Source organism: Brachyhypopomus gauderio, chromosome 2 (genome assembly GCF_052324685.1).
Source record: "Brachyhypopomus gauderio isolate BG-103 chromosome 2, BGAUD_0.2, whole genome shotgun sequence".
Lineage (NCBI taxonomy): Eukaryota > Metazoa > Chordata > Actinopteri > Gymnotiformes > Hypopomidae > Brachyhypopomus > Brachyhypopomus gauderio.
The window spans coordinates 1,581,806-1,594,846 of NC_135212.1; the positions used below are offsets into that span (position 1 = coordinate 1,581,806).

A 13,041-nucleotide genomic window follows, 5' to 3' on the forward strand; every position below is an offset into this window, starting at 1 on the left:
CGCTCACGTGTCACGCAAGAGAGCCGAGCACCCTCAGGGTGTGGACGCTTTGACTCGAGTTACCACGAACGTCAAAGATCCGAGTCAAAGAACGTTAAAGAACGGAGACTCTAAATAGACATCACACTAAACGATAACAAAAAACATGATAAACGTATGTATGTGATGTGACAAAAGCAGGTGCTCCACACAGGTTATGAGGAAAGGCATTCACAAAAAACAAACAAACAAACAAACAACTGTGAGGGGTGGGGCTGTGGTGAGAGATGGAGGGGTCTGGCCAGTAGGTGGCAGTAGTGAGTAGCAGCCATCATGAGGACCAGGGTCGGAGACCCAGAGAGCCTGTCTGTAGGGCCACTGGGCTCAAATCATTTACCTCAGCCGCTCCAGCTTACACCCCTGGGGACTGTGTAAGGCAGCCCTGGAAGCAATCAGGGGCTGGGCAGGTCAAAAACAAGGCCTCACACACCAGATTAAAACACACACAAACACAACAGACTCCGCACAGATCAGAGCACAGAGGACAGAGACAAAAAACGTGGTTTGCTTCAAAGTGTAGAACAATGTTGGGTAATGGAAACAAGTAAATGAGGCTTCCGAAGGCGGAGTGGGCGTAGGTTTGAGCGTACCTGCCAGGGCCGCGTCCCTGCTGGTGTCCCACACCTGGAGGCCCCTGCTGGAGGCCACGGCCAGTAGGCCTGAGGCGGCCGGGTGGAAAAGCACCAGCTCCAGTCTGCCATCGTGAGGCATCAGGGCCACCTCAGCACTGGCAGCCTGCTGCTGGCCTGGCTCACACACACGCCACACCTTCACCTGAGAGAGAGAGAGAGAGAGAGAGAGAGAGAGAGAGAGAGAGAGAGAGGGAGAGAGAGAGAGAAAGAGAGAGAGAGAACGGGAGAGAAAGAGAGAGAGAGAGAAAGAGAGAGAGAGAGAGAAAGAGAGAGAGAGTGAAAGAAAGAAAGAGAGAAAGAAAGAGAGAGAGAGAGAAAGAGAGAGAGAAAGGGAGAGAGAGAGAGAGAAAGGGAGAGAGAAAGAGAGAGAGAGAGACAGACACACACACACACACACACACACACACACACACAGTTAGAAGAACACGTCTTGGCACACTGAGACTGGAGGAGTCAGGTGTGACCCAGATGTGGACTCAAACCCAGTGCTGAGTGAGGAGAGCGGTCTGCTCTCCTCTAGGAGAACGTTCGTGTGTTTCATGTGTGCTTGTGGAACTGGTTTGGCTCCCACTCTGTTGAGCGTTCACTCTGGTATTTTCTTCAGTGCGGTGAGGAACTGCCCCGGGACGACTGTGGCCCGGCCAGCGTCTCCACAGCTGCCTGCAGCGCCACGCCGCTAAAATACACACTTCTTCAAAATGGCGCCTGGAGGTACGGCCACACCAAATCAAACGGGTCAGGGAAGGGTGTGTAGCCCACATGGCAGGACAGGACCCTGGCGCTTAGGACCTTACAGAGACGTGTGCCAAACCGGACAACGTACTCCACGTCTCCGACAACAGAAGAACAGGGAGGAAAACACAAAGCTGCCTGCTCACAGCAGGGGCCTTCTGGAATTTACCCTAGGGTATCCTGAAATTAACCCTATGGCCTTCTGGAATTTACCCTAGGGTATCCTGAAATTAACCCTATGGCCTTCTGGAATTAACCCTAGGGTATCCTGAAATTAACCCTATGGCCTTCTGGAAATTTACCCTAGGGTATCCTGAAATTAACCCTATGGCCTTCTGGAATTTACCCTAGGGTATCCTGAAATTAACCCTATGGCCTTCTGGAATTTACCCTAGGGTATCCTGAAATTAACCCTATGGCCTCCTGGAATTTACCCTAGGGTATACTGAAATTAACCCTATGGCCTTCTGGAATTTACCCTAGGGTATCCTGAATTAACCCTATGGCCTTCTGGAATTTACCCTAGGGTATCCTGAAATTAACCCTATGGCCTTCTGGAATTTACCCTAGGGTATCCTTGACCGAGAGAGTCATGGTCTGGTGTTAGGGAACTGGTCTTGTGACCGGAGGGTCGTGGGTTCGATTAACCAGACCTGAGGCCATGACTGAGGTGCCCTTGAGCAAGGCACCAAACCCCAACTGCTCCCCAGGCGCCGGGCTAGGGCTGCCCACCGCTCTGGGCACGTGTGATCCACAGCCCCCTAGTAATCACTAGTGTGTGTGTGTGTTCTAACTGCACAGATGGGTTAAAAATGGAGGACAAATTTCGATTTCGGTGAAAAAAATCACAATTGACAAAATACGGCACATTTACATTTTTTAACCTAAGCTTAGGGCTTCCTGGAACCAACCCTGGGGCTCAGGTGACGGCTACACAGAGCACATAGTGAGCTGCAAAGCATCCGCGATGGAGCACCACACACTTACCGTCTCGTCCGCTGAGCAGGTGGCCAGGAGACGGTCGTCAAACGGGGAGAAGTCCAAATCAGTGACCTGGTCTAAGGTGGAGGGAGGGAGCAGGTAGACAGAAGAGAAAACGAGGGCACACTCAAGTAGGTCATAGATGCACTTAAGTGTATTTCTGGTATACAAAGTCATTTTCCTGATTCATGCAGGCCAGTCAAAATCAGGTCACAGCTTAACAGGCTGCGTTGTCTATTACATCTGAATCCAACATAAGAGCTGATATTCAGCCTCAAAATGAGTTCAACGTGAAAATGACTAGAAACTGCGTGTTCTGTAATTACAAGAGAAGCTGATGGATATATTTTCTGCCTTACCAGTATGACATGGAAGTTGACCTACTGTCCATTTGCCATCGGGGCCAGGGTTGACTGAGCACACCCCCAACTGTCCCCCCCCTGAAGAGGACAAGCAGGGGTCAAAGTAGGAGAGACAGCAAAGAACAAACGATAAAAACCAACCAACCAACCAACCATCTGCCACATCTATGTACTCTTTAATAAATACTATTCTGGATTAAATTGGCAGGATTACAGCAGGATCCCAGACTAAGCATGTTGATCCGCGATCAAATTCCTTTCCTTCCTGTCGTGACCCGAGGCATGAAAACATCTCTGGCATGATGCAGGTCAGCAGAGCACCTCGTTAACGCAGCCCCAGAACACTAATGCGCTTCACAAGGCGCCCTGCGCTGACGTCAGATCAGTTTTTGGCTCTTTGTACCAGGCATTCCCACTTCCGCAGGCTGATCTGGGACCAGCTCCTGCGGACGGGAGCCCGTGGAGCGAGGCGTCTGCTTCCACGTGTTCAGGCAGGTGGGAAGCATACCGGAGCGGGGCAGGCGTGTCTGCATGCCAGAGGGACAGGCACGTCACGCTAGGCAGGTACGCCCTCTTACCGGCCTGGTCGGACACGAAGGCCACGAGGGTGCAACTGCTTTTGATCTGGTTGCCCTGAGAGCTGAGGGTGCTGCCCCGAACACCGGAGACCCAGCCCTGCGAAATGAGAAGAAGGCAAACAGTCAGTCAGGACTCAAGCACACACACACACACACACACACACACACATACACACACACACACACACAAGCTGTTTTATTTCACCAGTAGCGTCTAAGGAAATCTTTAGGCAGTGGTAATGTGTTTAAAATCGTTATGAAAGCACTGCAATGTGCCATTGATTCTCTAGTGCCACTGATTCAGCATGAAAGTTTCCTGCGGACAGGAGGGTGGGTCGTCTCTGTAACTGTGGCTGAGGTGAGGGTCTGTGGCATGAGACGGAGAAACCCTTGTGGGTGTGTCCACCACAGAAGGTGAAAACACAGAGCTCAGACCACAAACTAAAGCGTGAATAGCAATATGCTGACTGTGTCGGACAGTGCAGTTTTGGACGAAGTTCAAGAGAAAAGTCTCTTGCAGTGAAAGAAAATGCATGATTCTGATTGATGGAAACAAAAAAAGCTATTACAACACTAGAAACCGGAAAGAGGAAATGAAGAGAGATGTTGCACTCTTGACAGTTGAAAACAACCTCACATACAGACGCACGCACTTGCTCACACACACACGCACACACACACACACACACACACACACACACACACATATTCTGGAAGTCCTTTATTTTGAATCAGCAGAAGATGGAGGAAGTGTTGAAGGTTCCCTGTGATGCACAGGCAGGCTCCTCACGCCCTTTCAGCATGTTAACGAGGGACAGGCACTGGGCCAGTACAGCAGCGTGCTCCGGGGCCACGCAACAGCAAAGCGCCCACGCTGAAACGGGGCCCTCTGCTGACCAGCTGCAGTATGACAACAGATACGCACACATCCTCCAGACACACACCACCACAGTCTGCAAAACCTGCATGGCAGTCTGGGTCAGATCACACCAAGACACCTCACGGAGGCATCACCAACTGATGTGGTGAAGACGGTGTGTCTGCACATCTACAGACACTTCTCCTCCAAGATGAGGCTCTCAGTCAGGGTATCACAGCCGCCCAAAACGAGACACATGACGGGTGTGGGACGCTGCTTAGGGAGGTCCAATTCTATATACGGTCATTTCATCAAGGCACATTTACAACAACTGAGGTGCAAACAGGATCCATCCTGACATGAAGACATTTCTGTTGTGGTTAGTTCAAAGCGACCCTTTGTGGTGATGAGAACAACATAAAAAGACGCCCGCCATGGGCCTAAGTCCTTCCAGAGATACTTCAACTCTGCATAATAACAAACCTCACAGAAGAGGCATGCTTGTAGTAGTATAGTTATCAGAAAGTGCAAGAGAACCAGGTAATGCAAAGATGTCCAACTTTCATCTCCTGCAGGGTTCCTCATAGCTACTAAACACGTTCCAGCAGGAAATGTCAGAGGTGCTGTCAGAGGTCTCCAAAAAACCACAAAAGACAAAACTAACCCCAAAACCTTCAATACAGCAACAAGAAAACTATTAGTACAAAAAATGTGTATGAGTTGAATAGACTGTACAATAATATCTGTTTGCGGCTAATAACGTAGATGTTAAGTTCACGCCAGCATCAGCCGCTCAGTCGTTCCTAACGTACAACTCTGAATTACAGCTGTCAAAATGAGACATGAGTATCACACAGTGACAGGAGTGTGATTTCTGGGGAGTAATGTCCAGATATAGTCAGGTTTGGAGTAATGTCCAGATATAGTCAGGTTTGGGCATATAGGAGGAAGTCACACGTTAAAACATCCTCCATACATTTCCAGACGCTCCTCGCAGCTTCACCGCCACCGAGCAGCGGGCTCAGCCGACACCACACAACCACCCTTATCCTCATCGTTTGCAGCCGCACTACTCACATCTTTCTTGGGGATTTTCGGAGTCGTATTCTTAAATTTTGACGTCTTGAACCGATTCATTCTCGTCGCCCCACTTTTCTTTCCGTACCTTCCGGGTGTCTGCTGTTGTCACTCTCGGGTCTGTTCGCGCTGAACGCCTGCGTTTTCGTTGCGCAGCCTTAACGCCCACAATGTGCGCAGCCTGCAGTGATTTGCTGAACTTTAAATCAAGATCTGCGCACCTGAGCGTGTGTAGATTGAATCAGATTACTTCATAACCACATTTTACTCAGCAAAGTGGGGACTACATAATACTGATGTCATTCTCCTGTACTGCACAACCTTTACTATTCTCCTCTTTTCTGAGTTAGTAAGGGGATTAGACGTGACTGGTCTTATTATCTCGAGGACACAGTCTCCCAATTAAACAGGTTGTCTTCCATTTCTAAAAACATCTTTGTTTAAACGTTTCCGCGCATGCGCGTCAGCTGTGACGCATGCGCAGACGCGACTGTCGTACGGCCGCTGGTTGGTAATGATGGCGTCGTCTGCCGCTCGCTGTTCCCCACGTTGGCTAGTCGTCGCCGTGTCCTCCTGCCGTCGGCGGACGTTTTCCGCTCTTTCGTCCCGCCCCAGTGGAGGTGGCCGGGCTGTGCCCACCCGTGTGGCCCGTGAGGTCTGGTCATGGGGCAGCAGGGCAGGAGAAGGGACGGGTAACGCCGTGACATTGAGCGGGCTGTCAGGTGAGTGTGTGTGGCCTGGCCAACCAAACGGTAATAACTCGGTATAAACGGTAATAAATATGTGAATATGGACATTAAACTGTCTGGATACGCGCTTAACATTAGACTAGAACCCAGTAGAGCGCCTGGTGCAGCACTGGTGTGTTAGCTAGCGTGCTACCTGCTAGAAGCTTCTGTCCCTGGTGCAGTGTGAGGAGCCCGGCCGCACAACAGCCTCGCCAGCTGCTATACTCGCCTGATGGAGTAATACTCGTGTGTAGTACGCAACCTTCGGTAAACACCGTAAAATATGGCAACTAGTATTGTCTAGTTCAGCATTCTGGTTCGGTTGGTCAGTGATTTAAGCTTTCAGTCAACAGGCAGAATAATGAATGTAACCAAACTCTAGTTTTTGTCAAGCAGCTGTTTCGTTGATATCATCATGTGCCATTCAGCTGTCTGACATCCTGCAGTTCAGTTTTTCACGCGTAATCTTCCCAGGCAGGAACTCTCCTCATATCATCCCCAAGCTGTCTTTCCACACTAGTGCCCCTGACTGCAACAAACAGGACTTCTACCAGGTTCTTGGGGTTCCTCGCTCAGCATCCCAGAAAGAGATCAAGAAGGCCTATTACCAAGTAAGACCCGACACTGAACCAGCTCTACTGTTGCACTGGTAGACATGTGCCTCGTAGACCCGAGTCATAGATTATGTGACATGAAAGATTAACAATAAGCTAAGATGTATCTCAATATTCAAGAAATGTTCAGATACAACTTGTCGCTAGTATTAAATGTTATGCTCATTTATTGTGAAATAAAGTTTAAAATTCCTAAATGGTTATGCTCATATGAGTCATCACTGATGTAGAATTGGTTCTATTAAATGTGTATGTCTATCATTTGTTTCCATTTTAGCTGGCCAAGAAGTATCATCCGGATACAAACAAAGATGACCCTCAGGCCAAGGAGAAGTTTGCACAACTCGCTGAAGCTTATGAGGTTGGTCTTTAAACCACCGTTGTACAAAATAGCACAACACTTTGAATGATTTGTGCACGTTAGTGCTGGTGTGATATCCCCTCCATCTCGGGCCTGTTCTGAATGTAGGTGCTCAGTGACGAGGGGAAGAGGAAGCAGTATGATGCATACGGCTCGGCGGCGTTCGAGGCGGGTCGGGCTGGGCACGGGTCGGGTCAGCGCCAGTACTGGGGCGGAGGAGCAAGCATGGATCCGGAGGAGCTTTTCCGCAAGATCTTCGGGGAGTTTTCAGGCGCAAAAGGATTTGGGGACTTTAACGCGATCTTTGATCAGCCCCAGGAGGTCAGCGCAAAAGTCCAATGTTCTTATTCATTAATAAAAATAAAGTAACATAATGAAGTAGTTTAATAATAGATGAACTATGGTCTTGACAAGAAAATGTATTCCAACAAGTAAAATTATTAACTTGGTAGATTATGATTGACTCATCTGTCGAAGGAATATTGCAGACAATTTTAGAGAAATCACAAACATGTTTGCTGTCCCCTGTGTGTTAACTGTGTTAAATATGTCATCTGTTGTGTTTTTTCCACCAGTATGTGATGGAGCTGACCTTTATTCAGGCCGCCAAAGGTGTGAATAAGGAGATCACGGTGAACATTGATGCCACCTGCCAGCGCTGTAATGGCAAAGGCCATGAACCTGGCTCCAAGATTCAGCACTGCAACCACTGCAATGGCACCGGAATGGTTAGTCCCGCCTTCAGGGCAATATGTAAACTCCGCCCATCAAGGCCCGGGTATCAGCGAGTTAAATAAAACACAATACTCTTCATTATCTGAACCGTGTCTGTGCGTGATCTTGCAGGAGACGGTGAACACGGGACCGTTCGTGATGCGCTCCACTTGCAGGCGGTGCGGTGGGCGGGGCTCAGTGGTGACCTCGCCCTGCACAGCGTGTCGTGGGACGGGCCAGACCAAGCAGAGGCGCACCGTCATGGTGCCCGTGCCCGCCGGTGAGTACGGGGCACAGTGGTCAGCGCCGCACGCAGAAGGTGGCCAGGGGCAGCAAGGGTGAAATGGTAACATGAGGTGCAAACTTTGTCCTGACTACAGAGCGGTTGCTTTTGCAGGGATCGAGGACGGGCAGACGGTCAGGATGCCTGTGGGAAATAAAGAGATCTTCATTACGTTTAGGGTGAGTAAGCAATTTTTAAAAATGTATATACCTGTCTAATAGTGTTGTCACGATACTAAGAATTACAACTTCGATACGATACTTTACGATACGAATATTGAAATTCGATACCATTTTCGATACCAACGTCATTCTATGCTCATTTCCGTTTTAAAGCCTTTTTATTATTATTTTTTATAAACATGAATATTGTATTTTGTTTCACAAATGTCAACTAAATAAAAGATGTAGTCCCTACCACATTAAAACAGAAAAATAAATAATTGCACATTAATATAAATTAACATAAATAATAATAGTGCGCTCTGGAATTCACATTTAGAAGTCAAAAAAGGCTAGTGCAAAAAGTGTATTTTAAGTATACTTTAAAAAACTTTAAGTCTTTAAGTAACTAAAACTTCAGTATTGGAGTAGAGGTCAGTATTCATAGATGATTGATCCGTTGTATTACGATCACTCTTTTTTTCTCCCTGTATGCTGTCGCACTTACGGCTCTTAAACCAATATGACAAACATTTGCTAGGATACCATAATCAACAAACAAATAATACACATAATATTGTATACTGTAGTAATACTAGAAATGGGAATAATCACCAACCTCTTGGAATTCTTTGTACAAATTTGCGTGCCGGTCCTTCAGGTGTTTGGCCAGATTCGTTGTGTTAAGCTAGGTTTATACTTTCACGAGTGACCGTAATGTGGTAGTATAAAGAAACACACCTCAAAAACAGGGGAAGGAACATTTACCTGATGAATTTTAATGTTGCTTTGTGTTTCAGGTTTGAAAAGTGCTGGAATTTAGGCTAAAGTACTTGAAAATGCTTGAAATTGTAACTACTTCATTTCACAACAAATAGCTGTCTGTCTGAACAGTTCTCTTGTATTACGTTAACAAATACGAGCCTCTTGTAATTCCAGGACGGAACATGAAAACGTTAAGATTGGGCGTTTTGAAAATAAACCACCATTAAATAATGTTATTAAAAAGCGAATTATTTTGAGTATATGTATAAATATTTAACTTAATTAAGTTTAACGTGCTGGGAAATATTGAAATGGACCTTGAAAGTGACGTACAAGTGCTTGAAATCCACCTTGTTTAGGTGTATGAACCCTGCAAACATGACCTTGTTCATTGCGCTGCGGCGCGCGCGCGAAGTTACAAAATTTGAGCGAGCGTAAAATGGACACAAATTAAGTGTTGGTGGTGGTTGGCACCAGAGCGAACTAGTAACTCATTGAATCATAGATGTGGATCAGAGCTAAATAAACTAGATTTTTTTTTTCCGGCGTGAGATATCGGAAGTGTGGCGTGAGAGCGTGTGAAAATGGTCAAATGCATGTGTAGTTGGCAACCCTGACGTTTTCTTCTTATTCTGCAGAGAGGAGGCAAGCACTGCACTGCTGTACGCGCACACTGCCCCCATGTGGCACTCTTTGGAAATACTGCTCTTTAAAAAAAAAAAAAACTCAGTCCTATAGCACCGATACTAAGCAAATTGGGTATTGTACCGTTTTTAATGACGGTACTCTAGTATCGGTATACCGTGCAACACTACCGTCTAATGTAAACCATTGCCTTTATCTGTTCGTCATTGTATGACAGGGATAGTAAGGTTGAAATTTTTTGCCCTATGTTTACCCACGCTTGAACCACGCCATTGCATGGTAAATCCCTAGCTGTACCTTATAAGATGCAACAGAAAAATCAAGCCAGAAGTGAAGAAATATTGGTGCTTGAGTGGTTTTTAAGTCCAGAGTTACCTCACTTTAAATGAAAATGCAGACAAGTCATGAAGGACATGATACCTGCTCTACCTGCTCTTATTCTAAAGGAGACGGGCCAGACAAGTAATGCTTGAAGTACCAGGAAATGAGCTCATCATGTGCCTATGATCTCCTGTACTAGTGTGTCCTGGTGTGACCCACAGGTCCAAAAGAGTCCAGTGTTCAGGAGGGATGGGCCGGATATCCACTCTGATGTTTCCATCTCGGTGGCTCAGGCTCTCCTGGGGGGCACGGTCCGAGCGCAAGGACTCTACGAGATGGTCAACCTCGCTGTGAGTCCGTCCTGGCCCCAGCAAGGGGCGACACCCATGTGGGGGTTCTGGAATGTGAAGGCACGTTGAAACAGTGGGTAACCCCGGGGTGAAATGATTTGCAGATCGCCGCTGGTACCCAGGCAGACCAGAAGATCAGGCTTTCTGGGAAGGGCATCCCACGTGTCAGCGGCTACGGTTTTGGAGATCATTACATCCACGTCAAAGTCCGAGTCCCAAAGTACGAGACCACTTGCTGTTTCCATAATATATTCTTTCGGGCTTTTAAAACAAGAAAACCTTAATGAACTGGAAACTCAGAAATAATTCATTCTCAGTCTTGATGCAAATACTGATTTCTGTGAAGGGATAAACTTCTTCTAATACTGTTTTCTGCTGCTGTGTAGGATACTGACAGACAGGCAGCGCGCCCTTATTATGAGCTATGCAGAAGACGAGACTGATGTGGAGGGAACCGTCAATGGTGTCGCCTCTACCACGGCAGGTAAACACCATGAACACACCACAGACGTCATGCACTACCCGTTATTCATCATGGGGTTTTCGTTTCTGCATAAAACATGCTGTTCTGGGATTAATTGCTAAATCGCTCCTCATCAAATGAGAAATTCAGCTGGCCTGACATGCCATACGTGTCTCCATCCAGGTGGGGGCAGCAGAGGTAAAAAGTCTGAGGCAGGGCAGGACAGGTCCATGGAGGGGGAGAAAACCCAAGAGGAGGGCTTTTTCTCCAAATTAAAGAGAATGTTTAGCTCCTCGTGACAGCCATACACCAGGTAGGAGTAGATGATGTGTGACTGACAGCAGCTCACGCTTCATTACCATCACGGTGGACATGTCTGCAGCTCCGTATTAAACATCCTCACCTGGTGTGTGGCTGTCCTTTAGCTGTAGCCCATATGCTACATTGCTTAGTCTCTTTCACCATCTTCCTGTATGGCTGCTTAATTAAGCACATGTCCTATCTAGTAGTTATTTTAAATGGTGCACCTTGTGGGCTGTATGCTTCAGGGACACAGAACAGGTCTCATATTGGTCTCTATTTCCCCAGGTAAAAGATCTACAGGGAACTGATGGAGCAGGTGTGGGTGCTGAGGGCCCGGGACAGCTGTAGCCAGCCTGATGTGTGTGGCAGTGACACAAGAATACAGACATTGAGGGGTCGCGGTGGTGACCACACGCTTCACCCCAAACACATGCAGCTGTAGCACAAGACAGGTCTGCTCGGGACATTCATTCCTACGACTGTTGGCTTCCCACACCCCTTGAGGAGGTGTGTTAAAAAAAAAAAAAAACACGCCTGTTTATCACGACTTGAGATGATGGTACATGTCTAAATAATGCAGTGTCTTAAGGCCTGTGGGTGGCTCTCGACAGTCTCCAAACCCCAGACACAAGGAAAATGCTCAACATGTTCTCTGGAAATTAATGATGGCCAATAGTTATATACACAGCTTTTTCCATCAAAAAATCTGCAGTTGTCCTTATTTTTCCTAAATTTTGCCAAAACATCATTTGACATCCTAGTTCTGGATCTGTGATCCATGCACCTGTGTGTCTTGGTTGAATGTACCATGTGTACCATGGTTGTACACTGATGTGATGCAAGCGGACCTTTCTGTACAGGCTGTGTATGATGAAGTTCCTGGTGACTGTGCCTTGTCAACTTGAAAGTTCTGATCACACTGAAAATAAGGTGGAAAAAAAAAACCCACTAATTACAGTGATCTCTATCCTGCCTCATTAGTTCTGTACATTAGCGGTCACTATTTAAAATTTGTCAGTGTTGATAAAAAAAATGATACATATTAAAAATCTATATGTATAACAGTTGTAAATTAATAGTATGTTTAGTAAAACAATATTATGGGAAAATTATTTTTGTGATCAAACAAAACGCAATGTAGGTTCATTTAATTTAGATTTATGAATTTATTCAAGAATGAACAGTTTCAGATTAAATAGATTTGAGCATAAATACCTACCATAACACCTTTAATATTATAGCCAAGTATGACCATTGTCAGCAATAGCAGTTACAAATTCAGCTGTAAATATTTAAACCACTACTAAAATATAATTCACTATAAGCCCTGCATCAAAGGTGCAACTTGTAAGAAGAGATGGGTAATGTGTCTATTGCTTTTGGAATCTGCTGTTGGTGATGCAAGGTGTTATAATACATTTATAATACAAGGTGTGATATAATACATTTATAATACAAGGTGTGTTATGACACATTTCTTTGTGGACGTTTCAAAATTTACCATCTTACCTGTGTGGCATTTTGCAACTGTAGTCCACTTTCTAACTTTTTCTTGCCCACAGTATTCTCTTTTACCTTTTTTGAAATATACTCCACAAAAATATCTGTATTGTACATAACCTGGTGGCTTTACTAAATAAAACCTCTGCACTACTGTAAAACAGAAGAACAGCTCCCAACATCCAAGTCCAGAGTCATGCTGGTGAAGTAGACATGGCAGGGGAACCCAGCACAACCATGTGCTGCAAGGAAAGATCGAATATGAAGGACGTTCCACCAGCGAATCCTTTGGTCTCAAAAGTCTCGGGACATCTCACACGAACAAATGAATCAACATAATGTGAAGTGACCCTGGAAACACAAGCTGACAGTTCTTTGAATGAGAATGCATGAAAACCGTTGTATACAGCTAAGGGGATTTTGAACACTTTAATAATATAATTTAAATATTAACAGATACTTTAAAGGGGAACTCAGGTCAACTAAAGGGATCTAGGGACATGTAACCTGTCTGATGTATACAATAAATAGCAATATCCCACACAATCTCAGCAGACTTTTAAGTGCAAATAT

General features: G+C 46.0%; 2 protein-coding genes across 3 annotated transcripts in view; one reads left to right on the plus strand and one right to left on the minus strand.

Moving 5' to 3' along the window:
* The window catches only part of coro7 (coronin 7), a 111,333-nt gene extending 105,915 nt beyond the window's left edge, over positions 1–5,418 (minus strand). Inside the window, exons 1-5 of the mRNA XM_076981891.1 lie at positions 5,261–5,418; positions 3,325–3,421; positions 2,744–2,824; positions 2,391–2,461; positions 630–813 (exon numbers count right to left, since the gene is read on the minus strand). Coding sequence (XP_076838006.1) covers positions 630–813; positions 2,391–2,461; positions 2,744–2,824; positions 3,325–3,421; positions 5,261–5,320 — 493 coding nt within the window. The 5' untranslated portion in view covers positions 5,321–5,418. The remainder of the gene's footprint in view (positions 1–629; positions 814–2,390; positions 2,462–2,743; positions 2,825–3,324; positions 3,422–5,260) is intronic.
* A 204-nt stretch (positions 5,419–5,622) lies between these two features.
* Positions 5,623–11,543, plus strand: dnaja3a (DnaJ heat shock protein family (Hsp40) member A3a). Of its 2 annotated transcripts, XM_076981943.1 has the most exons (12): positions 5,623–5,982; positions 6,463–6,599; positions 6,880–6,963; positions 7,072–7,284; positions 7,539–7,691; positions 7,810–7,957; positions 8,075–8,139; positions 10,074–10,202; positions 10,307–10,422; positions 10,589–10,686; positions 10,849–10,978; positions 11,254–11,543. In XM_076981943.1, the coding sequence occupies exons 1-11, from the start codon at positions 5,775–5,777 to the stop codon at positions 10,962–10,964; spliced, it is 1,467 nt and encodes a 488-aa protein (XP_076838058.1). In that variant the 5' UTR covers positions 5,623–5,774; the 3' UTR covers positions 10,965–10,978; positions 11,254–11,543. The 2 variants fall into 2 exon arrangements, with proteins under 2 accessions (XP_076838058.1, XP_076838067.1); XM_076981952.1 differs by lacking the exon at positions 10,849–10,978 and having other exon boundaries at positions 5,628–5,982.
* The last annotated feature ends 1,498 nt before the right edge of the window (positions 11,544–13,041 follow it).

What these genes read in the sequence shown, in the direction of transcription:
- dnaja3a (XM_076981943.1), top strand. Translation starts at nt 5,775, where the DNA reads ATGATGGCGTCGTCTGCCGCTCGCTGTTCCCCACGTTGGCTAGTCGTC. An exon ending in TCTTTGATCAGCCCCAGGAG is followed by an intron (nt 7,285 to 7,538) that starts GTCAGCGCAAAA and finishes TTTTTCCACCAG; the next exon opens with TATGTGATGGAGCTGACCTT. An exon ending in AGATCTTCATTACGTTTAGG is followed by an intron (nt 8,140 to 10,073) that starts GTGAGTAAGCAA and finishes TGTGACCCACAG; the next exon opens with GTCCAAAAGAGTCCAGTGTT.